The 25,932-nt window shown below is 48.3% G+C and overlaps 1 protein-coding gene across 1 annotated transcript in view; it reads right to left on the bottom strand.

Moving 5' to 3' along the window:
• Positions 1–18,353, bottom strand: part of LOC138750873 (A disintegrin and metalloproteinase with thrombospondin motifs 17-like) — a 129,243-nt gene extending 110,890 nt beyond the window's left edge. Inside the window, exons 1-4 of the mRNA XM_069912986.1 lie at positions 18,312–18,353; positions 18,069–18,264; positions 17,072–17,340; positions 14,707–14,863 (exon numbers count right to left, since the gene is read on the bottom strand). Coding sequence (XP_069769087.1) covers positions 14,707–14,863; positions 17,072–17,340; positions 18,069–18,264; positions 18,312–18,353 — 664 coding nt within the window. The remainder of the gene's footprint in view (positions 1–14,706; positions 14,864–17,071; positions 17,341–18,068; positions 18,265–18,311) is intronic.
• Between the last annotated feature and the right edge of the window lie 7,579 nt (positions 18,354–25,932).

Consider the following 25,932-nt stretch of genomic DNA (forward strand, 5'->3'; position numbering starts at 1 on the left):
ACCTTCAATGCCCTGACTATTTAGATGTTCATCATCTCTGCCTTAAATACACCTAACGACTTGGCTTTCCCGGCCACCTGTGGTAGCAAATTCCAGAGTTTCGCCAATGAAAGATGGGAGGAAACCAGAGCTCCCGGGGAAAACCCACAAAGAGATAGGGAGAACGTACAAACTCCTTACAGACAGCACGGGATTCGAACCCAAGTCCTCATCACTGGCGCTGTAAAGGCATTGCGCTAACTGCTGCGCCGACCATGCCATCCTGTGGAGTAGGTTTACACAGCATTGTCAGCTGAAAGGCCTGTACAGTGCTGTAGTGTTCTATGTTTAAGTCAATACCTAGTGATGGTCTTACCTCATCTTATAAACTAATAATGCCTGCCACTCCTCAAAGTTCCAGATGCAACCCTGACCTCAAGTTCTGTCTGAGTGGAGTTTGCTTGTCCTCCCATGACCACAAGGTACAAGGTATGTTGTAAGGTTCCTTCTAATCCCAAGAGCAGCAATGAGGCCGGGGATGGGGGGGGGGGGGGGGGTTGGTAGGTTAATTGGCAGCTACAAACTGTTCTAAGTGTGCTGGTCAGTGGCAGAATGTGGTGGGGACATCAAGAGTTGATGGGAAACTGCAGAGAATAAAAATGGTGAGGGCAGGAGTTGTATAATTGAGCACTTAGTGACCAACACATATTAAATGGGCCAAAGGGTCCATTTCCAGTTTGCCTCTACGACTGTTCAATCTCCACTTGACAGCCATTGCACCCTGATACCCTCTGCTGTCAATCTCTTTGACATCAGGCAGAACGAGAGAAGAAATGGACCAAGTGTTTTTACGTCTGTTGGAGGAATGCTTTAGCATAGGTGCTTGTAGAGAGCAAGGGCCCCAATTTAACCCTCTGAGCCTAACAGGAGCTAACATGGTGGTGGGGAGGAGCCCAAATGTGTCAACATGAATTCCCAAAGATATATAAAAATGCTGAACCATTTTCTGGAGTGAAAATTGAAAATGAAGAGATTTAGGAGAGAGTGAAACACAAAAGTCCGCAGACACTGTGAATGTAGTACAGACACAGAAATGCAGGAAGAACTCAACTGGTCTTGCAGTGTCCATAGGAGTAAAGATATATTACCGACATTTCAGGCCTGAGCTCCTCCCCTTGTTAAACTATTCATGTACTTCTCCTTCAACACTATCCTAACACAGGGGAGGTAGGGAGGGTGGGATGGGAAGAGGGATGCGGGGGGGAGAAAACGACACTGTATATATTTGAAAAAGAAAATGTATGTATCTTGGTCAATGTGGTGTATGGTGTGAAAAATAAAAAATTTAAAAAAAAACACTATCCTAACACTACTTATTTCCTTGCACTGCAGTAACTGAATATTTATGATCCATCTTTTGCATTTATTATCTCTTTTCCAATATAATGTTGCTTGGATTACAGTATCTTGAATATGGAGAAAGATTGAGTAGACTGGTCTTTATTCATTGGAGCGTAGAAGGTTGAGGGGGGATTTGATAGAGGTATATAAAATTATGAGGGGATAGATAGAGTAGATGTGAATAGGCTTTTCTCCTTGAGGGTAGAGGAGATTAGAATGAGGGGTCATAAGTTAAGGGTCAGGGGGCAAAACTTTAGAAGTAACATAAGAGGAAGTTTCTTCACTCAGAGGGTGGTGGCTGCGTGGAATGGCCTTCTGGAAGAGGTGGTTGCAGCAGGGTCAATTTTGTCATTTAAGAGGAGGTTGGATGAGTGCATGGATGTGAGGGGGTTGGAGGGTTATGGGCAGGGAGCAGGTAAGTGGAAATAGTGGAGTTTCGCTTAAATCGGTGTGGACTAGAAGGGCCGAGATGGTCTGTTTCCGTACTGTAATTGTTATATGGTTATAATCTATACTATTGTAGTTTTCCATTAAATTTTTGTTCAGCAGAAGAAATCATTTCTGTGCACATATACATTACACAATCCAAATTACAATAAATTTATTACCATTATCATATTCCCAAAATGCACAATTATGAGGGAGTGAAGGTAGTTCAAAACCTCATGTAAAGTTTCCTCCCCTTTATGGACTCTATCTGCATCTCCTGTTACCTCAGAAAGAGTCCATCACACCCCAGACACACGCTCTTCTCTCTTATCCCAACAGGGAGAAGGCTCGTACAAAGTCACACGGCTCCAGACACAGTTTTCCCTGCAGCCATTGGGCTCCTGAACAAAACCCACAATAGTTCTCACCTGCTGCCCTAGCTGTGTACTAGTTGATCTTTGTGTCATTGCAATTTTATACTCTGCCATCACACTCTTGTTCTACTTTATGAATTAATTTTTTTTAAATTTAGACGTCCAGCAGGCCCTTCTGGTGCATGAGCCCAAACCACCCAATTAACCTACGACTCCCCATATATTTCGAAGAGTGGGATGAAACCGGAGCCCCCGGAGAAAACCCACACAGACACATGGAGAAAGTACAAGCTCCTTATAGTGCCAGATTCGAGCCCAGGTTGCCGGCGGCTGTGACATCGTTGTGCTAACCGTGCCCTGTTAGACTGCTCGCAGAAGAGCCCTTCTCACTGCACCAGGTATAATGGGATAAATACACTTAAACTGACAGTCTGGCCCTGGTTGTGCAAGGACAGAGAGAGGAAGAGATTCAATGACGGGCTCGAAACCTGCCTGACATGCGATATCCTCTCCAACACCCGTCATTCCCGAGTCCATGGTGGCTCAAGGCAGAGAAGGAACATTTGGGGAGGCATTGAGAACCCGTAGTTCAAGAAATAGAAGCCCAGCATTAACAGTGGAAGGAAAGCGCCAGCTCAGAAACAACCCACCCACTCCTTGATCCCACCTTGGCTTCATAGGTCACCTCCAAGGCCATCAAACCCGAGGTGAAGCAAGACGTCTCAGTCAGCGAGCAGGAATTAGAAAAATCATTTTTACAACAGGACATTTGACCATATTGAACATAAATTGTCTGAGGAACTCAGCGTGTCAAACAACATCAGTGAGAGAAAAAGATAGACTCACTGAGTTCCTCCAGCATTGTGTTTAACTTCAGATTCTGCTGTCTCCAGAGGGACATCTGTTCCATCATACTGCCTGTTATATCCAATTGTGGGCATATCTCCAAGCTCAAGTCAAGTTTATTGTCATCTGATTGTACAAGTGCAACCCAATGAAACAGTGTTCTCTAGTCCTCGGTGCAAAACATGCAGACACACAACCAGACATAATGCACGTACAGATGAACAATACACATGTAGGACAAGTATTCATATATACAAATAAATAAATACTGTTTCATGACTAAGAGAGTTTCGGATGGAGAGTGCGAATAGTTCCTTTGATGGTTCAGCATTCTCACTGCCCATTGGAAGAATCTGTTCCTCAGCTTGGTGGTACTGGCTCAGATACTCCTGTATCTCTTCCCTGACGGGAGCAGCTTAAAGATACAATGTGCAGGATAGAAGCGGTCCTCAATAATTTTTGCACACCCTCTTCAGAAAATGATCCCAGTAGATCGTGTCAATGGGGGTCAATGATCCTCTCTGCTGTTCTTACGGTCCTGTGGATTGACCTCTGATCCATTTCTCCGCAGCAGTGTACTACACCGTGATGCAGCCGGCCAGGATGCTCTCGATAGAGTTCCTATGGAAGATTGCTATAATGGTGGCTGGTAGCCTTGCTCACTTCAGTCTTCATGGGAGGTACAGGTGCTGTTGCACCTTCCTGACAAGTGAGGAGATGTGTGTCCACTAGTTAAGTGAACTCCAAGGATCTGGCATCTGGCATGCCAGCGAGCTACAAATTATACCCCAGCTACAGGAAAAACAATCCAATTCCACATACTGACTGGCATTAAATTTGATCTCCTTCCACAATAGAGAAGCAGATTGTCCAAGGAACTTGTCCCCAGCAGTTCTGCAATACCTCAGTGTACAGCAGGAGTGTATGCGTGCTTGCCATGACCCCTCCAGGAACAGGGTGAAGTTCACATTTATCGTTTTGTGTACCGAGGTACAGTGTGAAGGCTCGCTTTGCGTGGTGTCCAGCAGGTCTATCCATGCACAGTACAGCAGGGTATAGCAAAGTTAAAGCAAGAGATCAGTTTGAACGGAGCAAGGGCTAGTGTGAGGTTTGTTCAGTAATAGTGGGAAATTGGGCGTTAATCCCAATGCAAGCTCATACCACTGTTGAAGCACTTTATCCACTAAAAAGATTTTCCTTACCCATCGCCAAATCCAGGAAGAAAGAGAATTCATTACACACCCGTGGGGTGTAATGCTCAGCTGGCTAACACACGGACTTCAGCCCCCTATTAATGAGACTCACTCAAGCAACTATTCACAGCTCTGCTACTGAAAATCAAGTTCAAGCAATCACTTCAGACAGGTGATGGGGGAAATGAAAGCCAATATTTCATCATTGAGAATATTAAGGAAATCCACATTTGAGCAATTCTAAAGGCGGAAGTAACTACCAGAATCCTCGCAGATTGCTTCATCCACCGAGTTCTCTAGATTATACGGCTGACTGGCTGACCTCTGCTGCGCCATTTTCTTTGTGGATTTTACTGGCTTTCTGGCGCTCCAATTCAGAGACCACTCTGGACATGGGACTGCTCGCTCTTCTCAAGCAACTTGGGCAGCAGGGTTAGCGCAACGTTGTTACAGCACCAGCGATCGGGACCCGGGTTTGAATCCTGCGCTGTCTGTAAGGAGTTTGTACGTTCTCCCCGAGTCTCCAAGTGCTTCGGTTTCCTTCCACCAGTCAAAAGGTACCGGGGGTTGTTGGTCAATTGGATGTGATTGGAAGCTTATGGGGCCAAGCGGGCCTGTTGCCGTGCTGTATGTCTAAATTTCTTTTTAAAAACTTATGTACAGTTGTCCCAGACAGTGATTCTGGGATGAGAGTTGAGTCCAACTCCCAGCTGGGGAGATACCCTGGGCCTTGACCTTTTACTTGTTGTATCATTGCTGATGTGAAGTTATTCAGTGCAGAACAAAACAAATCCAAGGATCAAACAAATGCCTTGTTTGGATTACTGGAGTGGTTTTAAACCTTCACACTCTCTTAAACATTTACATATATTTCCTTTGATTACTTATGTAATCATTATGTACAGTGTATTGTGCATAATGTTTTTTAGTGTGTACACTGTGGTCTGGAGGCACTGTTTCATCTGGTTGTACATGTACAATCAGATGGTATTAAACTGAACTTGAACTCATAAAACAATAGCACTATACAGGCTCTTCAGCCCTCAATGTTGTGCCGACCCATATATTCCTTCCTAAAAAGAAGCACTAAACCCTCCCTATCCCATAACCCTCTATTTTTCTTTCATCCATGTGTCTGTCTAAGAGTCTCTAAACACCCCCAATGTTTCAGCCTCCAGCACCATCCCTGGCACAACTTATCTCATGAATAAAAAGATCAGGTGGTGTCATTAAAGTAACCAATTAGCAATTGAAATGTAGAAATCACTGGGTTAGAAACTAACATTTGCTCAACTCTGACAGCTGCCAGTGTTGATTCTTATGTTCTCCAAGATTGTGTTGGTCAATAAAAGATACCTGCCCCCCCCCCATTAGAAACCCTGATAACATGACTGATGGAAGACCCAAGAGAAAAAGGCCAAGACGGTCTCTCCATTTGGAACCATAACAAATCAACCTCCATTCCTGTACCCAAGTTGGGACAGAGTGCAATCCCAAGTTCAAGGTTCAAATTTATTGTCAGAGTACATACAGCACATGACATGCAAACAAATAAAGAAATGTAAGCCAACCGCAATACAGAAAGAAAAAAAAAATCAAGTGCAAATGTAAGAGTCCATAAATGGGTCTCTCATTGAGTTTTGTCATTGAGGAGTCTGATGATGGAGGGGTAACAGCTGTTGCTGAACTTGGCGGTGCGAGTCTTGGTCATCGATACCTCTTTCTTATAGCAGCAGCGAGAACAGAGCGTGTGCTGGCTTGGTTTGGATCCTTGATGATTGTTGCTGCTCTCCCAACGGCAGCGTTCCCTGTAGACGTTCTCAACGGTGGGGAGGGTTCTGCCCGTGATGTCCTGGGCTGTATTTGACCTGCTGAGTTGGTCCAGCATTGTGTTGTTTATTCAATGACAGCGTCCACAGACTTTCAAGTTTTACTCGCATTACGGGAATGGATCAATGGTCAATCGTCTAAAATATTACGCATGCAACACACAAACCGGGAGAGGTTCAGCAGGTCAGGATAGAAATGGTCAGTCAACACTTTGTGTCAAAACCCCTCATCGAGACCACCCAGATCCAAACTGTTAACTGTTCATTTCTATTACTTGCTAAAGGTTCCTGTATCTAGTTTTTTTTTATTTGTGTTTTGAGGTCTGAGGATAAAATTGTCACGACATTGCCATCCAATCCATTTTCTTGTAATACAGCTGGGCCATTTTAACAGCTGATATTTGAAGTAACTTAAAACAAACTAAAATGTTATTTGACAGGAAGCATTTATAAACATGTTATTTATGAACAGCCAACCAAGGCCACTGTAAGATAAAATATGTATATGTTTAGAATTAGCTCTGGAAACAGAAACCCTCATCAAGTTTATGGACATATGTTTAAAAGGGCCCTAAACTTCAGGACTAGAGATCCATCTGCTGGAAGATGCAGTCATGTTATCAGGGTTTCTAATGGGGGGGGGGGGGCAGGTATCTTTTATTGACCAACACAATCATGGATAGCGTAGTGGTTAGTGTTGACTCAACTACAGCGCCAGCGACCTGAGTTCAAATCCAGCACTGTCAGTAAGGAGTTCATACGTTCTCTCATGTTACCCCCCCCCCCCCCCCCCCAGTGCTCTGGCTTCTTCCCACCCACCAAAAACATATACAGGGTTGGAGGTGTAATTGGGTGGCACGGGTTTAAATGGTTGGAATCTGCTTCATCTGTTCTATAAATATTTTTAAAAATTAAAAATATCTTTAGGCACCATGGGCCTCATGGGCTGGAAGGGCCTGTAATGTGAACGCTGCTTATTGCTGGCGGCGGGACTGTCACTGGGATGACATGACAGTTGAGGGCTGGATGTGCCAGTGTTTGTTTATACACCTTAAGCTCCAACACCAGCTACAAGACTTTTCCTCTTCTCAAGTGATTTGTCCTCAGGAACTAGTGAACAAGCTGCTGGCAAAAAGCTCTGAAATAACTCCTCGGACAGTATAATGCCACAGAGGTGCAGGGCCGAAACCAAAAGAAAATGGGAGAAATGATGTGTTGAACACACAAGTCGAGAACAGGCTTGGCCAATTGGTCCCGTTAACCTGAGTGGAATGACCTTCCGGAAGAGGTGGTTGCAGCAGGGTCAATTTTGTCATTTAGGAGAAGGTTGGATGAGTGCATGGATGTGAGGGGATTGGAGGGTTATGGACAGGGAGCAGGTAGGTGGGAGTAGTGGAGTTCATTTAAATAGGTGTGGACAACAGGGGCCAAGATGGCCTGTTTCCATACTGTAATTGTTATATGGTTATAACAACCTACTCTGCCATTCGAAAGAAACCATTCTCAATCTTTTGTTGGCTATGGCCCCTTTAGGCCTCTGATCAAAGTTTATGGTCCCCCTTCCCTGTGAAGCAGTCACGTTTATTCCGTACTCCTCTCCCAAATTTAAAAAAAATTCTGATTTCAGACCACGACTCACGTTAAATGTGTTGTCATCCCCCCACCGTGGAGAATGGCGCTCTAAAGTATCAGAGCTGATCCTATCTTGGCCTCAACACTACTTTCACCCTTCCTTCCATATACACGAGTCCCTTGTATCTGAAATGTCTATCAATCCCCAGCACATTCTATGATTTTGACTCCAGAATTCTGAGGTCGTTCATAATAAAAATTCTGAATTCCTCTGCATTCTCATCCGAAAACTGATGACCACTAATTCTGAAACAAAGTCTTCCATTTCAGAATCAGAATTTGTCAAGAGCAAGTCACGAAATCCATTGTTTTGTGGCAGTATTACAGTGCAAACATTTATATCAACCAATGTACAAAAATAAATAAAAATAGTGCACAAAAGTGCTTGTGGTTCATTGATCATTCAGGAATCTGATGGCAGAAGGGAAGAAACTGCCGCTGAGCGCTCACCTTCGGGCTCCTGTACCTTTTTCCCTGATGGCAGCAGAGTGAAGCGGGCATGGCCTGGGCAGATGGGGGTCCTTGAGAATAATAGTTCCACAAACCATAGGGAAAATATTGTCTCAGCATCCACACCATCAATCCCATTCAGATGTTAAACCCCAATGAGTTTAAACCCAATCTACTCAATGTCCCTCCTCCATTCCACAAAAAATCTTCTAAACCTTCCCTTCATGGCCTCCAAGACAAATACACCCTTCCTGATGGATGAAGAATAGAACATGGAGTATTTCTGGTAATAGTCTTGCCAACATCCTGCAAAATTAGATCAAAACATCCTTCCCTTTGTACTCCATGCCCTATGCAATTAATGCCCAACATTTAATTCACCCTTTTAATTACTTCTCATCTCTACCTACACATTTTGTGTTTCAGGAACCACAGACCCCTTTGTACCAGATTTTGTCATCAATTCCTTCAACAATTGATACCGTATTTTCCCCTATTACACCCCATCTGCTAATATCTTGCCCAGTCTTTTAACTTAACCACATCCTCCTCAACACACTGAAATCCTCCCCACACTGACCTCCACCCCATCATCCCAGTCAAATTGTTCAGATAATAGATTGTTGAGACTCCAGCATGGATGGATCACATCAATGGGGTGGGGGGGGGTGGGGTGATCCTCTCTCCCCTGTGATCCATTTCTCTGCAGGAACTGTGCCACACTGTGATGCAGCTGGCCAGGACACTCTTAATAGAACTCCTATAGAAGGTTGACATATTGGTGGCCTTGCCCATTTCAGTCTTCTCAGGAAGTACCGTCGCTGTTCAGTCACAACCTCCCTCCTGGTGTTCATTTGCTTGGCCTTTCAAGGCGCATGGACAACTAGGCATTTGAATGGCAGAGCATCCTAGTAACAGTCTTCGGCCCACTGAGCTGGCACTCCCCATCATATTTGATGCTCCCCGCACTGCCTTCCATTCCCCTTCTCCCCAAGATTCCACACACACAACGTACCATGGCCAGTGGAGCGACCTGCTCTTTTGAAATGTGGGAGGAAACAGCACAGGGAGAAGGTGCAAACTGCACCCAAATAGTAGAGGTCAGAATTGAACCCATGTCACTGGAATTGTGAGGTGCTACATCAGAGGCTCCTCAAAATAAATCCCCAAAGTATGCATCAAAGATCACCTCATATACATCCAACTTAGTAGAAGGGAGAGGCTGCAATCAAGGAAACAAATGCATAAACTCCGTAGAATTATATCATCAACACTACATGCCTACAACTATCTCAGCACTAACTCTCTCATTCACAATTCAGATGCAATGAGAAACTGATTCCTCACAGGAAGAGCATTTCCATGAACCATTTAAACTCACCCATTGACTTAGCATGTGCTCAATTTCCAGCTTCTCCTGGCATCTAATATGCCAAGGAAGGTCCTCAGGGGAAACAGGCCCAACATCCTAAGCGATTTGGAAAGATATCGAAGGAAGCATTAAAACTGCAAAGGCAGGCCTTGGGTAAACCATCTGCAAGTAGTTGCCCCGTTTTGTGGTCTCCCCCGACGGTCAGGGGCTTAAGCGATCATTGCATCCACGCTACCTGCAAGATTCCCCCATGATGTTGCCCACTTACTGCCCAACAGATGAACAAGGTGACAATAGAAAAGCAGAATTCAAAGCAATAACAGAGGACCTCACACAATGAGTGCTCCTTCACTGTCAGCAAACCTTGCTCCAAAAATCCTACCCACAAGCCTTTGTCAAAGTGCAGTGTGGCAGAGGAAGTTTCTCCAGAATTCCCTGCTGGATAAATTAATTTATATATTTATTTAACATTCACCCTATCAGTTCTTCTCAATCTTCTCCATTCAGAGTGGTCACCATGCAACTTTCACTAACATAACTGAAGTATAACACCTCAGTTCTACTTTCCTCCAAATGGTGTTTGCAACCTCCCCATCATTATCCAAACTTTTTTTTTAATATAAAAATGTTTTTTTTTTACCCATTTTATGAGGAAACGGTAAAACAGTGCAAATGCTACCTTGTGTAGTACGACTTCTCTGTTTTACAGCTCTCTCCCTCAGGGAATCAATTCCATCAGTTGCTATATCTTTATTCAAAATAAATGACAAGGCCTCATAAAGTCACATCATTAGCTTCAGAAATATTTTTCCCAGTTCCTCCACCCACTGATATTTAAACACATGGCTGAGGATCCAACAAAAAACTGCATTATTCCAACTACACAGCAACTTTGTAATAGAGAGAGTGGAGAGCACCAAGTTCCTTGGAGTTCACTTAAATAGGGACCTATCATGGACACACATCTTCTCACTTGTCAGGAAGGCACAACAGTTACTGCACTTCCTGAGAAGACTGAAGCGGGCAAGGCTACTGGCCACCATTATGTCAACCTTCTATAGGAGCTCTATCAAGAGCATCCTGGCTGGCTGTATCACAGTGTTGCAGAGAAATGGATCAGAGGTCAATCCACAGGACCATAAAAATGGCAGAGAGGATCACTGGAGTCTTCTCCCCCCCCCCCCACCCATCGATATGACCTAACATTATCTAACAACGAAGAAGGCGTGCAAAATGATTGAGGACCCTTCCACCCTGCTCCCATTGGGAAAGAGATAACAGGAGTATCAGAGCCAGCTCCACCAGGCTGAGGAATAGCTTCTTCCCACAGGCAGTGAGAATGCTGAACGACCAAAGGAACTGCTAACACTGACCCTCTGAGACTCTCATATTCATGAAACAATATTTATTTGTATAGATGAATATGTATTGTTTGTCTGTACACAAGTTATGTCTGCATGTTTTGCATTGAAGACCGGAGAACTTGGTTTTGTCAAGTTGTACTTGTATAATCAGATGACAATAAACTTGACTTGTCCCACACAAATATGACTGCATTATCTCAGTCCCAATGAGTGCAAACTAATGACATGACATTTCAAAGGATGAGAGTGTTCTACTGAATCAGAATTTATTATCATGACCATGTCATATAATTTGTCATTTTGCATCAGCATCACAGGGCAAATATATATAAAAAATAAAAATAGTGCAAGAAAAAGTCAAAGTGAGGCAGTGTCTGTGATTCATTGATCATTCAGGAATCTGATGGCAGCGGAGAAGAAGCTGTCCTTGTGCCACTAAGTGTCCGTCTTCAGGCTCCTGTACCTTTTTCCCCCCAATGGTACCAATGGTAGCAGAGTGAAGTGAGCATGGGCTGGGTGGTGGCTTTCTTAAGACACTGCCTCTTGCCCTCGATGGAGTAAAGTCTGGCACGCGTGATGTCGCAGGCCGAGTTAAAAACCCTCTGGAGTTTATTCTTGTCCTGAGGGTTGGCGTCTCCGTATCAAACAGCAGTGCAACCAGCCAGAATGCTCTCGTCAGAACACTGTAGAAGTTTTAAACACTCTTCGGTGATGTACCAATTTTTCTCAAACTCTTCACTAAGTATAGTTGCTGGCGAGCCTTCCTCATGATTGTGTCGACATGGAGGCACCAGGACAGGTCCTCGCAGATGTTGACACCCAAGAATTTGAAGTTCTTGAGATGACAATTTAGAAATGGTATAAAAGGAGCAACGGAAAAGCACTGGGATTGGAGCCAGGCGCATCTATTGTAATCAAAGGGTCCTTCAACCATCACATCATCTTCAGAAACAAATCCTGCTTTCATGCATGGTACCAGGTTGCACGCAACACAAGGAACAAAATTTCCTGCACATTTGCCAAAGAGGTCAAGTTTTAATCCCAAAGTCAAATTTAGACCATCCTTCCGGAACAATGGGTTAAATATTCTGCAGCGCATGTCCTCCAGTGGAAACACAGACATAAGATATTATTACAAGTCCAAAGGACCCATATACCAGCAGAATTAGAAATGCACTACAACCCAAAGGGTTACTTAAACAAAAGTAGTTTTTAATTATATTTGAACAAGAAAACAGAATTTAATTTCAACTTACTACTTAACCTACTTACTTAACCTACCTAATCTACTTAATCCCCCCCCCCCCCTCTAATACAAAGCGCAGGTGTGTGTAATGAGTATTTAAGATTAGAAAAGTTCTTTGGATCACAGTCCAATCTCACTGATTGCAGGCAATTCTTGTACTGTGCACAGAAGTTCCAATAACAAAGTTCACCAGGCTTCGATGTTTAACAGGCAAATGGTGACCTCTCAGGAGGGTTCTTGTTGGTTTTCAGAGAGATTCCTTTTCCAGGACATCCGCACCTCATTCCTTTCCAATCAGTCTTGCTGACGAAACTTGCCCCCTTCAGGGTTCTCCAGATGATCCTCTTTCTTTCGGGTCACCTCAAACCACTAGTCTTCTCCTTTGACCAGACAGCCTTCCAAATGTTTGCCAGCTTTGTCCTTCTGGAACTGATTACTGAGTTTCTCCTCTCTGTTTCACTCCCTCCCTCTCTGAGAGCAAAACTGTTCTGAGTTTTCCTGCAAAAATTACATGATCTCCCAGGCAAGCTGTATTCTGCAACATTGTTGTTCATTCTGCAAAAGTCCTGTGTTTTGAAATGTGTGTGTGCAAGCTGCTCCAGCAATTCCTCCCAAGCCACCTCAAAATACTCTGTTTCCATATCAAAGGGAATCAAAGCAAAACAGATGATCTCAGGTTAATGGGAGGTTGGAAAATAATTGTCAAGATGTCAGGAATCTTTATAGAAGAGAAATAACGTGCTAGACCAGCCAAATCCAACTGCCTGAGCTTAAAGCCCTGCAAAAGGTAATGGACATAGGCCAGGGCATCACAGGCAAAACCCCACAATCAAGAATATCTACAGGGAACGCTGCTGTTGGGGATCAAGGATCCCACCACCCAGAGCCCATTCTGTTCTCGCTGCAACCATCAGGAAAGAAGTATCAGTGCCACAGGGTGGACTTGCACCACCAGGTTCAGGAACAGCTGCTACCCCTCCACCATCAGACACCTCAATGACAAACTCAATCAGAGACCCATTGAAGGACTCTCGCTTTGGCACTTAATTGATTTTTTTCCTCTCTAAATTGCTGTTTGTTTATATTTCTTTGTTTGTTTACATGTGCATGTTGCGTACAGCTTTTTTTTTGCATTACCAGTAAATCGGAAATCTGACTTTCTGGTCTTACAATAAATAACCTAACCAAGAAATTTACACATACATTGCAATGTTTTTTTTTGTATTCCATGTTTCTTCTCATTTCTACTTTGTTAGCAGAAGTGTACTATCAAACAGTCCATGTTCAAGAACTCATTTCCTGCCCCCACAGAATAACTCAGCAAGCAAACATCCATTTGCTCCTTTATATAAAGTCATCTCCATTTACCATTTGAGTGTTCAGTCACACAAGGGGGGAATTCCTGGCACCAAAGTACCACTCCCCTATTACACACCAGCAACAATGAAACAGAAAATTCCAATCACATCCACCTAAACAGCACAAAACAATGGCACAGCTCCTGTTCAGTCCTCACACGTCTCACTTGTCAAAAAGGCACCACAACGGCTACACTTCCTGCAAAGACTAAAGTGGGCAAGGCTACCGGCCATCATTATGCCACCATTCTATAGGAACTCATTCAAGAGTGTCCTAGCCGGCTGCATCATAGTATGGTAAGGCTGCTACAGAGAAATGGATCATAGGTCAATCCACAGGACCATAAGTGTGGCAGGGAAGATCACTGGGGTCACCCTAGCCCCATTCCACATGATCTACCGGGATAGTTGTCTGAATAGGGCACTCAAAATCATTGATCATCCCTTCCACCCTGCACACAGCATCTTTCAGTTGCTCCCATCGGGAAAGAGATACAGAGCCAGTACCACCAGGCTGAGGAACAGCTTCTTCCTTCTTCCCTTGGGGAGTGAGAATGCTGAACAACCAATGGAACTGCTCACATTAACCATTCAAGGCACTCATATTCACTAAACAAGATCTATTTATTTATTTGTATTTATTTATTTTTATTTGTCCTGCATATGTATTGTTTATCTGAATGTGTGTTATGTCTGGTTGTGTGTCTGTGTGTTTTGCACTGAGGACCAGAAAATGCTGTTTCCTCAGGTTCTATCTGTGTAATCGGATGACAATAAACCTGAATTTGAACGTTCAGTGTTGTCATGTGGAGCTTGCACATTCCAATAGTGACTGCATGCGCCCCCCCCCCCCCACCCGGTTCCCTCTCGCATTTCAAAGATTGCAGCTTGTTGGGTTATTTGTGAATTACCGCACAGCGGCCGGTTGGAGAACCCATGGAATGAGGGGCAGAGTGGAGTCAGTGGGCAGGAAATAAGTGGGAGACTGCAAGTTACAGATTGCTCTGTGGTGAGAGTCTACATGAACTCAATCGACCATGTCGCTTCAATCTCCATCATAACAAAATCAGAGGAAAACTTCAGACCCACCATTTTCCAAGGTTCCCTTCACGATTTTCATAACACATGCTTATATAATGGTCACAATTCCTCAAAGCTTTGTGAGTTTTCGAAATGTACATCCAGCCATGGATGTGCATCCGATTCTCTCAACTCATTTCTAAAATCAATTACCTTGGATCACCTCGCAGAAATCCGAGTGGCGATTCCTCTTGGAGGTGAGGGACCGTCTCTGCCTGTAGATCCGGTGAACATCCCCAATGAATGACGAGTTACTTTTGTGTACAGGTTCTATTGCCAATAGATCATCACCAATTTGGATGTATCCCAACTAAAAAGGGGAAATGAATAGAACTGTTCATTGATTAGAAAATCTCCAGTATAATTCATTCATATCTGTGCCAAGTATGACCTTGCAACCTTCTTCAATGGAACCATCAAAGGCTCAAGACACAACTGGAGAACAATATATATATATTATCATTTAAAAAAGGAGTGCACATCCTCATTTTCTTTGCCCAGCTGCACTGAAATCTAGCAATGCTTGCCAAATCGGCATACATGCATACAGGCACGTATATATACATAAACATAAAAGGTTGTAGATTCAAAACTCCCTTTGCAACTTTCCCCAGTTCCACCAACAGAATCTGTTTCGCTACAAATGAACAATTTGAGGGAGAGAATTAGAGGGGATATTTTTGTGGTGGTACATCACTGGCCTACTGCAGGGGGCAACACTTGTACCTGCAGGAGTGTAAGGGGACAGGACAATACCTGGCTGGCTGTCAATCAGTCCTCCTGAAGGGATCAAACCCCACTTTGGTCGGGTGTCAATCACCTCTGGGATATAAGGCTCCCGAAACTCACTCAGTTACTGCAGCTACAGCCAGCCTCTCTGGAAGTCTTTGTGGATTAAACCCTTCTGTGTGAGTCTGATTCTGGCTAACAGTGCACCACAATTTTGCACAATGCCTCCAGGGTAGACGATTGAAGCAGAGGTCGATTGTTTCAATCCAACCCTCGCAGTGCCCCCCCCACCAACCCCGTAGGCATGACGGATTTGGGAGTCGGTAATGTGCTGCAGGGTCCCCCCCGCTTCCATGCAGCCAAGTCACTTTCCACGGGTGGCAATAGATGTTGCTGGAGGATGTTGGAACGCAGGGTGTCCCCGGGCAACACGGGGGATGGGTCCAACGCCACACTCCCGAGCGCGCACGGCGGGACCCTTGTCACCCCTCCGGAGCCTGCACGACGGGGACCACCCCCACCCCTCCCGGTGCGCGCACGGCGGGACCCTCGTCACCCCTCCCGGAGCGTGCACGGCGGGGACCCCCGTCACCCCTCCCGGAGCGTGCACGGCGGGGTCCTCCCCCACCCCTCCCGGAGCGTGTACGGCGGGGATCTCCCCCACCCCTCCCGGAGCGTGCACGGCGGGGACCCCCGTCACCCCTCCCGGAGCGTGGACGTCAGGACCTCCCCCACCCCTCCCGGAGCGTGGACGGCAGGACCTCCCCCACCCCTCCCGGAGCGTGGACGGCAGGACCTCCCCCACCCCTCCCAGCCGCGCCCCCTTGAAGGTGGGAATCCAACCCCGCAAAAACTACTTGGATATTTCTCAGACCAAATGGAATTGAATGGGAGAGAAACAGTCTGCAGTTACCCTGGTTAAAGTCAAAACAGTGCAGGAGAAACTCAGCAGGTCAAACAGCGCAAAGATAAAAACACAGAACCAAAGTTTTGGGCTGAAGCAAACTGCAGGCAGGTGCCCGAACAACAAAAAAACGAATCCGCCCGAAGAGCTGAGGTCTGAAATGTTGACTGGCCCACGGGGACTCCTAGACCTGCTGAGTTCCTCTAGCACTCTGTGTCTGGGGCATCTGCAGACTCCAAGATCACCGCAAGGCTCCGCGAAACATCCTCGGCAGGTCCAGAGGGGAACCAAGGCTTTGGGTGCATAAGCAACGTTTCGGGCATCAAGGTCTGAGCGAAATGCCGACCCAGTTCCGTTCGGAAATCTGAGGGCGGAGGGGAAGAGGATATATTGTAGCCATCAGATTTCTGTCGGGAACCGGGCGCCTGCCCGACCTTGATGAAGGGCTCAAGCCCGAAACATTGGTGATGTAACCTAGTTACATAAAGGGCACTGTTTGACCTGCTGAGTTCTATTTTTACTGGAAATGAAAGAACATGCAAAACATATGGAGCAGATGACCCTTTCCACGGACGCCACTTGACTGGCGGAGCTCTTTAACATTTGTGGTTATTTCGGATCTGCTGGGTTTTTGTGTTGCGGATTTAAACTTTTGTTCTAAAAGTCGTTCAAACTTTTTAAGCATGTGGAGGGAAGCCGATCCAAGTTTCTACCCCATTTATTTCCTCGATCTCGAGCCCATTTCTGCTCTGCCTAGATCCCCAGCTCTGCTCACGAACCCCCTGACTCTCTGAGCTCCCACTTTGGACTACTAGAGAGCTCCGCGAGCTGGCAGAGTGGAGATGGGCCGAACTGCTCCCAAGGCAGAGGTGAAAGAAGCGTTACCAGTCCGCGGCAAGTGCTGATCGCGGCGAAGGAGCGGCGGCGGCCGAGGACGTAGCCGCTGTAGAAGCACTGATGCTGGGCGGTGAGGCGGCCGGCGCCCCGGCCGAGTTCCTCCACGGTGAAAGCCGGCGCCAGGAAGCGCAGCCCCCGCCTCAGGGACAGCACCAGCTCGGTGCCCCAGGCCGGCAGCGCTAGCTGGAGGTGCTCGCCGGGCGGAGCCGCTCCTGCCCCGGCGCCCAGGTTCCGCGGGACGGTCAGCTCAGAGGCCGCTGGAGAAGGAGGGGGTGAAAGGGGCAAGTTATTGGGTGGGGGGTCCTGCGAGAGTTAAACTTTGGGAGGAACGGTGGGGGGGGGGGGCAGAAGAGGGAGAGGACCGGAGAACGGGGGAAGGGGCGTGAGGGGAGAGATCTCGGGGGGTGGTGGGGGTGGGGAGAAAGGGAGAAATCCGCCGGGGAGGAGGTGGGAGAGGGAGAGAGATCCCTGGGGGAGGGAACGAGGGAGAGGGGAGATCCCGGGGGTGGAGAGAAAGGAGATCCCGGGGAGGGGGAAGGAGGGAGATCCCGGGGGGGGGGGGGAAGGAGGGAGATCCCGGGGGGGGGAAGGAGGGAGATCCCGGGGAGGGGGGAAGGAGAGAGATCCGGGGAGGGGGGAAGGAGAGAGATCCCGGGGAGGGGGGAAGGAGAGAGATCCCGGGGAGAGGGAAAACCGGCGAAGGGAAGGGAAAGAGGGTCCAACGGGGGAAGGGAAAGGGGGATCGGGGGGTGAGGGGAAGGAGGATCGCGGGGGTGAGGGGAAGGGGATCTGGCGGAGGATGGGGAAGGGGATCTGGCGGAGGATGGGGAAGGGGATCTGGCGGAGGATGGGGAAGGGGATCTGGCGGAGGATGGGGAAGGGGGATCGAGGGGTGAGGCATCGCGGGGGTGAGGGGAAAGGGATCTCGCGGATGGGGAAAGGGGAACCGGCGGGGTAACGTGAGCCAGCGGCGAGGCAGCGGTACCTGGCCCCGAGCACTGCAGCAGGCAGACGGCCAGAGCCAGGCGCAGCAGCGAGCGACCGCCCATGGTCCTACCGCCGACAATGGACTCGCTCCCGGCGGAGACACTCAGCGCCGGCCGGCTGGCCCCACCCCCTAGAACCCGGTCACGCCTCCGCCCCGGTACCGCCCCCGGCACGAGGCCCCGCCCATTAGGACCCTGTCACGCCCCTCAGAACACAGTCCGCCCACAGAACCTGATCCCACCTCTCGCATCAAGTCCCACTCCACACCTGGCTGCACCCCCATCTGCTGGCTCCGGTCCTTCCCCTCCTACGAACTCTCGTCTCCCGCATTCATTGGCCAATCGTGAGAAACCGTCACCAGCAGGCTGCCTTCTGAATGGCTGCGCGGATCAGCTGGCTCAGTCATCCCAGGGGTCTCACCACCCGACAGCCATTTGACCACTAGTTGGCAAGTGAACACCACAGGTGACCTGCAGCGATTCACTGCAGTGAGAGAGTCAATGGATCTCAACGATGATTTGGGGTCAGCCAGGTCCTCAGAGGTGAGGAGGGTGGCTGGTTAAGGGAGGGTCAAGGATCAGGGGGGTCCGAAGATCAGAGGATGGGCAGCAGTGGGAGGGCATCAATGGCAGTGGGGACAGTCAATAGTGGCCAGTGGCCCCAAGATGATCAATGCAGTCAAGGGGTCAGGTGAGCTGTGGTGGGGCTGGTCAGCCTGCTCTCTGCCTGGAGTAGGACTGAACCTCTTCCTCGGGCGGAGACCAGGGTGTGTGAGAGTTGGGATGTGTTGAGTGAAGCTGGTGCCGAATCGCCAGGCGAATCTGGTGAACCAACCTGAATGTCTGTGTTCATGAGCATGGTTAGGGCAGAGCACTAGAGATGAGGCTTCTGTACAACGTTCCAGTAAGTGGCAGATCATTCAGGACATTAAAAAAATATGCTTTTAAATTTCACAAAGCACTCTCTTTACTTTGGCTTGGCTTCGCGGAAGAAGATTTATGGAGGGGTAATGTCCACGTCAGCTGCAGGCTCGTTTGTGGCTGACAAGTCCGATGCGGGACAGGCAGACACAGTTGCAGCGGTTGCAAGGGAAAATTGGTTGGTTGGGGTTGGGTGTTGGGTTTTTCCTCCTTTGCCTTTTGACAGTGAGGTGGGCTCTGCGGTCTTCTTCAAAGGTGGTTGCTCCTCGCTAAACTGTGAGGTGTCAAGATGCATGGTTTGATCAGCCTGAAGAAAACTGAGGTCCTCCATCAGCCAGCTCCCCACCATGACTACCAGCCCCCCACATCTCCATCGAGCACACAAAACTCAAAACGGTCAACCAGTTTACCTATCTCGGCTGCACCATTTCATCGGATGCAAGGATCGACAACGAGATAGACAACAGACTCGCCAAGGCAAATAGCACCTTTGGAAGACTACTCAAAAGAGTCTGGAAAAGCAACCAACTGAAAAACCTCACAAAGATTAGCGTATACAGATCCGTTGTCATACCCACACTCTTGTTCAGCTCCGAATCATGGGTCCTTTACCGGCATCACCTACGGCTCCTAGATCGCTTCCACCAGCGTGGTCTCCGCTCCATCCTCAACATTCATTGGCGCGACTTCATCTCCAACATCGAAGTACTCGAGATGGCAGAGGCCGACAGCATCGAATCCATGCTGCTGAAGATCAAACTGCGCTGGGTAGGTCATGTCTCCAGAATGGAGGACCATCGCCTTCCCAAGATCGTGCTATATGGCGAGCTCTCCACTTGCCACCGAGACAGAGGTGCACCAAAGAAGAGGTACAAGGACTGCCTAAAGAAAGCTCTTGGTGCCTGCCACATTGGCCATCGCCAGTGGGCTGAAAGCACTATATCAGTTGTAAATATTGAACAGGTTAGCCTTGCAGCATGTCAACTTGTGCTGACTCCTTCTAGCTGATTGCAGTGACATCCAGACTGACTCTGGGCCTCTTCCTGGAATCTCACCTAGCCCCAGCACCCCAAAAAAATCCTCGTGCCCAATATGGTAAATGGTGCAGGGTTTTAATAGAGTCATTCAGCACAAAACAGCCCAACTGACCCTTGCCAACCATGTTATTCTGGGCTAGTTCCATTTGCCTGAATTTGGACCATGTCTTTCTAAACCTTTCCTCTTCATAAACTTGCTCAAATGTCCTTTGAATGTTTTAATCATGCCTGTTTCTACAGTTTCTTCTGACAGCTGGTTCCAAATTCAAACCACCTTCTGAGTGAAAAGGTTGCTCCTCAGGTCTGTCTTAAATTCCTCCTCACTTTCATATGAAACCTATGCCCTCTATTTCTAGAATCAAATACCCTAGGACCAGCTGCATCAGTCGAGTATGGGGACACCAATATTCCCAAGCATTCTTCTTTGGCTTGGCTTCGCGGACGAAGATTTATGGAGGGCATAAAGCACTGCAAAAGGTAGTGGACACAGTCCTGAACATCACAGGCTAAAACCTCCCCACCGTCGAGAATATCTGCAGGGAACGCTGCCGTCGGGGATCAAGGATCCACATCACCCAGCACGCACTCTGTACTCGCTGCTACCATCAAGAAAGAGATATCAGTACCACAAGACTCACCCCACCAGGTTCAGGAACAGCTGCTACCCCTCCACCATTAGACTCCTCAACAACAAACTCAATCAGAGACTCATTTAAAGATTATTTTGCACTTTATTGCTTTTTTTCTCTCTGTAATTCACAGTCAGTTTGTTTACATTTCTTTACATGTGTATGTTGAATAGTTTTTTTCACCACCAATAAGTGGTAATTCTGCCTCGCCTGCAGGAAAAATAATCCCAAGTTTGCATGTGATGTCATGTATGTACTCTGACAATAAATCTGAAATCTGAGAAAAAAAGGACTGTCACCATTCACATGATCTGGCACTCTTTGTAATTTTATATAAGATCACACCTCAACCTCCTTCGCTCCAGCCTCTCTCACTATAACTCACCCTGGAAAATGTTCTGCCCTCTTGCTTTCTGAATGACATCCTTTCTGTAGCTGCCCATTCAGAACTTTACACAGTCCTCCAAGTGTTGTCTCACCAATGCCTCCTTCAGTCACATCCCAAAGGCTCACATCTATCACAATATATTTATCCTTTTTGACCTTATGGAATACAGAAGCAGCATTTGTGTTGTAGAAATATCCATATGTACTTTCTTCCCCAATTCCCCTTTGTCCCAACCTTCCATACTCCAGTCTACTGGCTCATCACCTGAGCCCAAAGATGATGCAAATCTCTGCAAGGGCCTCCACAATTTCTTCCCACGAATAACTGAAACAGGACATGGTGAAATACGTGCAGTTGAGAGACAGGTGTTAACAAAAAAAACATTGAAATGCTGGAGGAACTCAGCAGGTCAGGCAACACCCATGGGTAAAAGCGGTCAATGTACGCCTCGGGTCAGTGCCCTTTAACAAAGATCAAGGTTAGATATTTGTAATCCCTCCATTCAGGGATATTGGAAACAGAGTTAACTATCAGAGATTTTGAATGAGAGGGGAACAAGAGGAAGGTGTTCTGCTTCAAGGAGACAGTTCACCATTCATTCAATAGTCTTAGGTTAATGATCAACACTAAAACGAGAGGGCAGAGATTTAAGGTGAGAGAAGAAAGGTGTGAAAGGGTCTCCATCTTAAAGGTTTTTAAACCTTCTTCACACAGAGGGTGGTGTGTGCATAGACCAAGCCGTCAAAGAAAGTGGTAGAAGTGGGCACAGATGAAATGTTCAAAAGAAGCCTACATGGATAGGAAAGGTTTTGAGAGATTATGGGTGAACAGGAAAGTAGGACTAGCTTTATCTGTTTCTGTGCTGTATAACTGTAATTCTAAAAGGAACACACGGTGGGTTCAACAGATGAACTGGATCACCTTATGTCTGATCTCTCTGCCTTAGATCATGCCTCCAACATTACTATATTTGTATAGTAATGCTAGTGTGGGTGGCAGTCCAGATTACCATATAGATTGACTCGTGTAATAGTCGAGGTTTTTAAACCAAATTTTCGAGTCAAATTTGGGGGTCGACTTTTACACAGGTCATACGTTTGACCGCGTTAAGTATCTGCGTCGTTCAAGGCGTTGCGAGCTCAGATGGGCAGGGGCAGATCCATGGGAGCTTGCATAGGGGGAGTGGGGGCGGCTGGGACCGAGGAGAGGGTATATGGCCGTGTCGTCGGGAGATTGAATGGGGGGAAGACCGGGGCGAGGATCCGCAGTCGGGACGTCGGGAGCTCGGACGGGAGGTGGGGCGGGGGGGGGGCGGCAGCCGAGGTGAGGGTTCGCGGTCTGGGCGACGTGAACTCGGATGGGGGGGGCGGCAGCCGAGGTGAGGGTTCGCGGTCTGGGCGACGTGAACTCGGATGGGGCGGGGCGGCAGCCGAGGTGAGGGTTCGCGGTCTGGGCGACGTGAACTCGGATGGTGGGGGGGGGGACGGGGGAGTCAGCCGAGGAATCCGGGCATCGGGAGCTCCGGTGAACGGGCGGCCGAGGCGAGGATCCGCAGTCGGGGCGTCGGTAGCTCTGGAGGGGAAGGGGTCGACTATTACACGAGTTTGTACAGTAAGCAGGAGCTAGAGCGTTAAAGCGAGGGCCCACTCGGGTCGATCGAAGCAACTAGCTCGGCTCTACGTGAAAAGATCCAAGGGGTTCTTACCCCGTTCCCGACTCCTCGGGATCACTACCGCCCGTGGAACGGCTCCCGGGGCCGCTGATTGGTCAGCACCGGCTGTCACGTGATCTGCACTATCCAGCCACTTCCACCCAGGGGAGGAGCGCTGGGTTCACGGGGTGGGGGAAATTAGATTCTTGGCGCAGGTACAGGTTTCTTTAGGTGGCTGTAACATCACCACAGGCTGTGGTGGGCGAAGCTTCCCATTTCTAAGAACGTGCACCATGTATTTTGGAAGCGCGTGTATAAAATACTCACCGTTTACAGCCAAACTCCCACTGAGTTTTAGCTGTCTCCCCGTCCAAAAAGTTGCATTATTGAACTCCCTGAAGCACAAAGCTCGGCTGCATAGTTCCCAGTCTAATTACCCTGGAAGATTCAGAATGAACGTTCTCCAAGGCTACACTTCGAAAACTGATGCTCCACCTTTGGCATCCGAGAGGCGGCAAGTGGGGGGGGGGGGGGAGAGGAGAGAGGGGGAAGGGGAGGGGAGAGAGAGGGGGAAGGGGAAGAGGGTGGGAGGGAGAAGAGGGAGGGGGAAGGAGAGGGAAGAGGGAGGGGGAAGGGGAGAGGAGGGAGGGGGAAGGGGAGAGGAGGGAGGGGGAAGGGGAGAGGAGGGAAGGGGAGAGGAGGGAGGGGGAAGGGGAGAGGAGGGAGGGGGAAGGGGAGAGGAGGGAGGGGGAAGGGGAGAAGAGGGAGGGGAAGGGGAGAAGAGGGAGGGGGAAGGGGAGAAGAGGGAGGGGGAAGGGGAGAAGAGGGAGGGGGAAGGGGAGAAGAGGGAGGGGGAAGGGGAGAAGAGGGAGGGGGAAGGGGAGAAGAGGGAGGGGGAAGGGGAGAAGAGGGAGGGGGAAGGGGAGAAGAGGGAGGGGGAAGGGGAGAGGAGGGAGGGGGAAGGGGAGAGGAGGGAGGGGGAAGGGGAGAGGAGGGAGGGGGAAGAGGGAGAGGAGGGAGGGGGAAGAGGGAGAGGAGGGAGGGGGAAGAGGAGGGAGGGGGAAGAGGAGGGAGGGGGAAGAGGGAGGGGGAAGAGGGAGGGGGAAGAGGGAGGGGGAAGAGGGAGGGGGAAGAGGGAGGGGGAAGAGGGAGGGGGAAGAGGGAGGGGGAAGAGGGAGGGGGAAGAGGGAGGGGGAAGAGGGAGGGGGAAGAGGGAGGGGGAAGAGGGAGGGGGAAGAGGGAGGGGGAAGAGGGAGGGGGAAGAGGGAGGGGGAAGAGGGAGGGGGAAGAGGGAGGGGGAAGAGGGAGGGGGAAGAGGGAGGGGGAAGAGGGAGGGGGAAGAGGGAGGGGGAAGAGGGAGGGGGAAGAGGGAGGGGGAAGAGGGAGGGGGAAGAGGGAGGGGGAAGAGGGAGGGGGAAGAGGGAGGGGGAAGAGGGAGGGGGAAGAGGGAGGGGGAAGAGGGAGGGGGAAGAGGGAGGGGGAAGAGGGAGGGGGAAGAGGGAGGGGGAAGAGGGAGGGGGAAGAGGGAGGGGGAAGAGGGAGGGGGAAGAGGGAGGGGGAAGAGGGAGGGGGAAGAGGGAGGGGGAAGAGGGAGGGGGAAGAGGGAGGGGGAAGAGGGAGGGGGAAGAGGGAGGGGGAAGAGGGAGGGGGAAGAGGGAGGGGGAAGAGGGAGGGGGAAGAGGGAGGGGGAAGAGGGAGGGGGAAGAGGGAGGGGGAAGAGGGAGGGGGAAGAGGGAGGGGGAAGAGGGAGGGGGAAGAGGGAGGGGGAAGAGGGAGGGGGAAGAGGGAGGGGGAAGAGGGAGGGGGAAGAGGGAGGCGGAGGAAGGAGGCGGAAGAGGGAGGGGGAAGGAAGAGAGGGGAAGAGGGAGGGGGAAGGAAGAGAGGAGGGGCAAGGAAGAGGAAGAGGGAAGGGAAAGGGAGGGGAAGAGGGGGGAGTGACCTCTTGCCAAATCTGGCAGGTGGTGGAGAGGGAGGGGGAGTAACCTCTCGCCAAGTCTGGCATGTGGTTGACGGGGGAGCATGACTTTGGCGCGGATCCCCACTGCAGGATGATCTGCCAGTGCAATGCAAACACCTTAAATAAGATGCACGGTGCAAAGGGCCCACGGGCTTTTCACTATGATCGTGCACTCGCTAACACGGTAGGTCCATAATTGACAGCTGGGAGTTGAGTGAAAAACCTGGTCCATTTTACACTGGGGTGTACAAGAAAGAAAGACTTGTATTGCTGCAACATCTTACAAAACCCTAGGGATTTATAAACAATTAAGTCTAATTACTTCTCTACTGGCAGAAATATTCCAGTCATATTTCATACAGACGGCAATGTGAAAATAGCCTGTTAATGCTGGACAATAAGATGTTACTTCCTGAACACTTCTGGATGTATTTTATGGATTTTGAGCTGCTAATCACAAATATCACCTTAAGATTTTCCTATCAAGTACTGTTTTCTTTTAGATATTCTTGTGATTTCCTGTCATATTTTAAGTCTACTTAATGCATTCAAAACCATGAAATGCCACTGAAAATTAATTTTCTGCCTTCGCACTTGGACGTCTTCCCTGCTGATCTTGGTGCAGACAGAGACGAACATGGTGGAGGGTTTCACCAGGACATTGCGACCATGGGAAAATGGTATCAGGGCAGCAGTACTGACTGATGGACACTGACATCAGATGCTGAGTACAAATGAAAATCAGCGGCAAAACATTTTTAGTGGTTGTGCAGAGGCTGAAACTCGATTCCTTGCTTTTTTTTTTCTTTTGCTGATGACCATGTTCAGAGGGAGGGGTAGGATTAGTGTGTGGGGGGGGTCCTTTCTCTTTTCTCCTTTTTTTCCTTTCTCTTTCTCATAGAAGAGATTGTTTAGTCTCATAAATTTATTCCAATAATAGAATATGAACTGAAATTCCTCCCAAATGAACTCTTTTATGAATATTTTCTGCATATACAATATATTAATTTTTTTATGATTCATAATCTGTATTTTAATGTTACTAAGATCGTCGATTATTTTTTTGTTCAATATACAACTTGTAATATTTCTCTCTTTCAAATCAATAAAAATATATTATGAAGAAAACAGTTGAACTAACACAGTGGTCCTCAACCTTTTTCTCACAGAGCACCTTAAGTAATCTTTTACTAACCATGGAGCACCTGTTGCATAGGCAGTTGTAACATCTCCTTCTCTATCCTTCATCGTCCAACTTAAATCTTCTCTGCCATCTCTCC

Source organism: Narcine bancroftii, unplaced genomic scaffold (genome assembly GCF_036971445.1).
Source record: "Narcine bancroftii isolate sNarBan1 unplaced genomic scaffold, sNarBan1.hap1 Scaffold_288, whole genome shotgun sequence".
NCBI classification, from domain to species: domain Eukaryota; kingdom Metazoa; phylum Chordata; class Chondrichthyes; order Torpediniformes; family Narcinidae; genus Narcine; species Narcine bancroftii.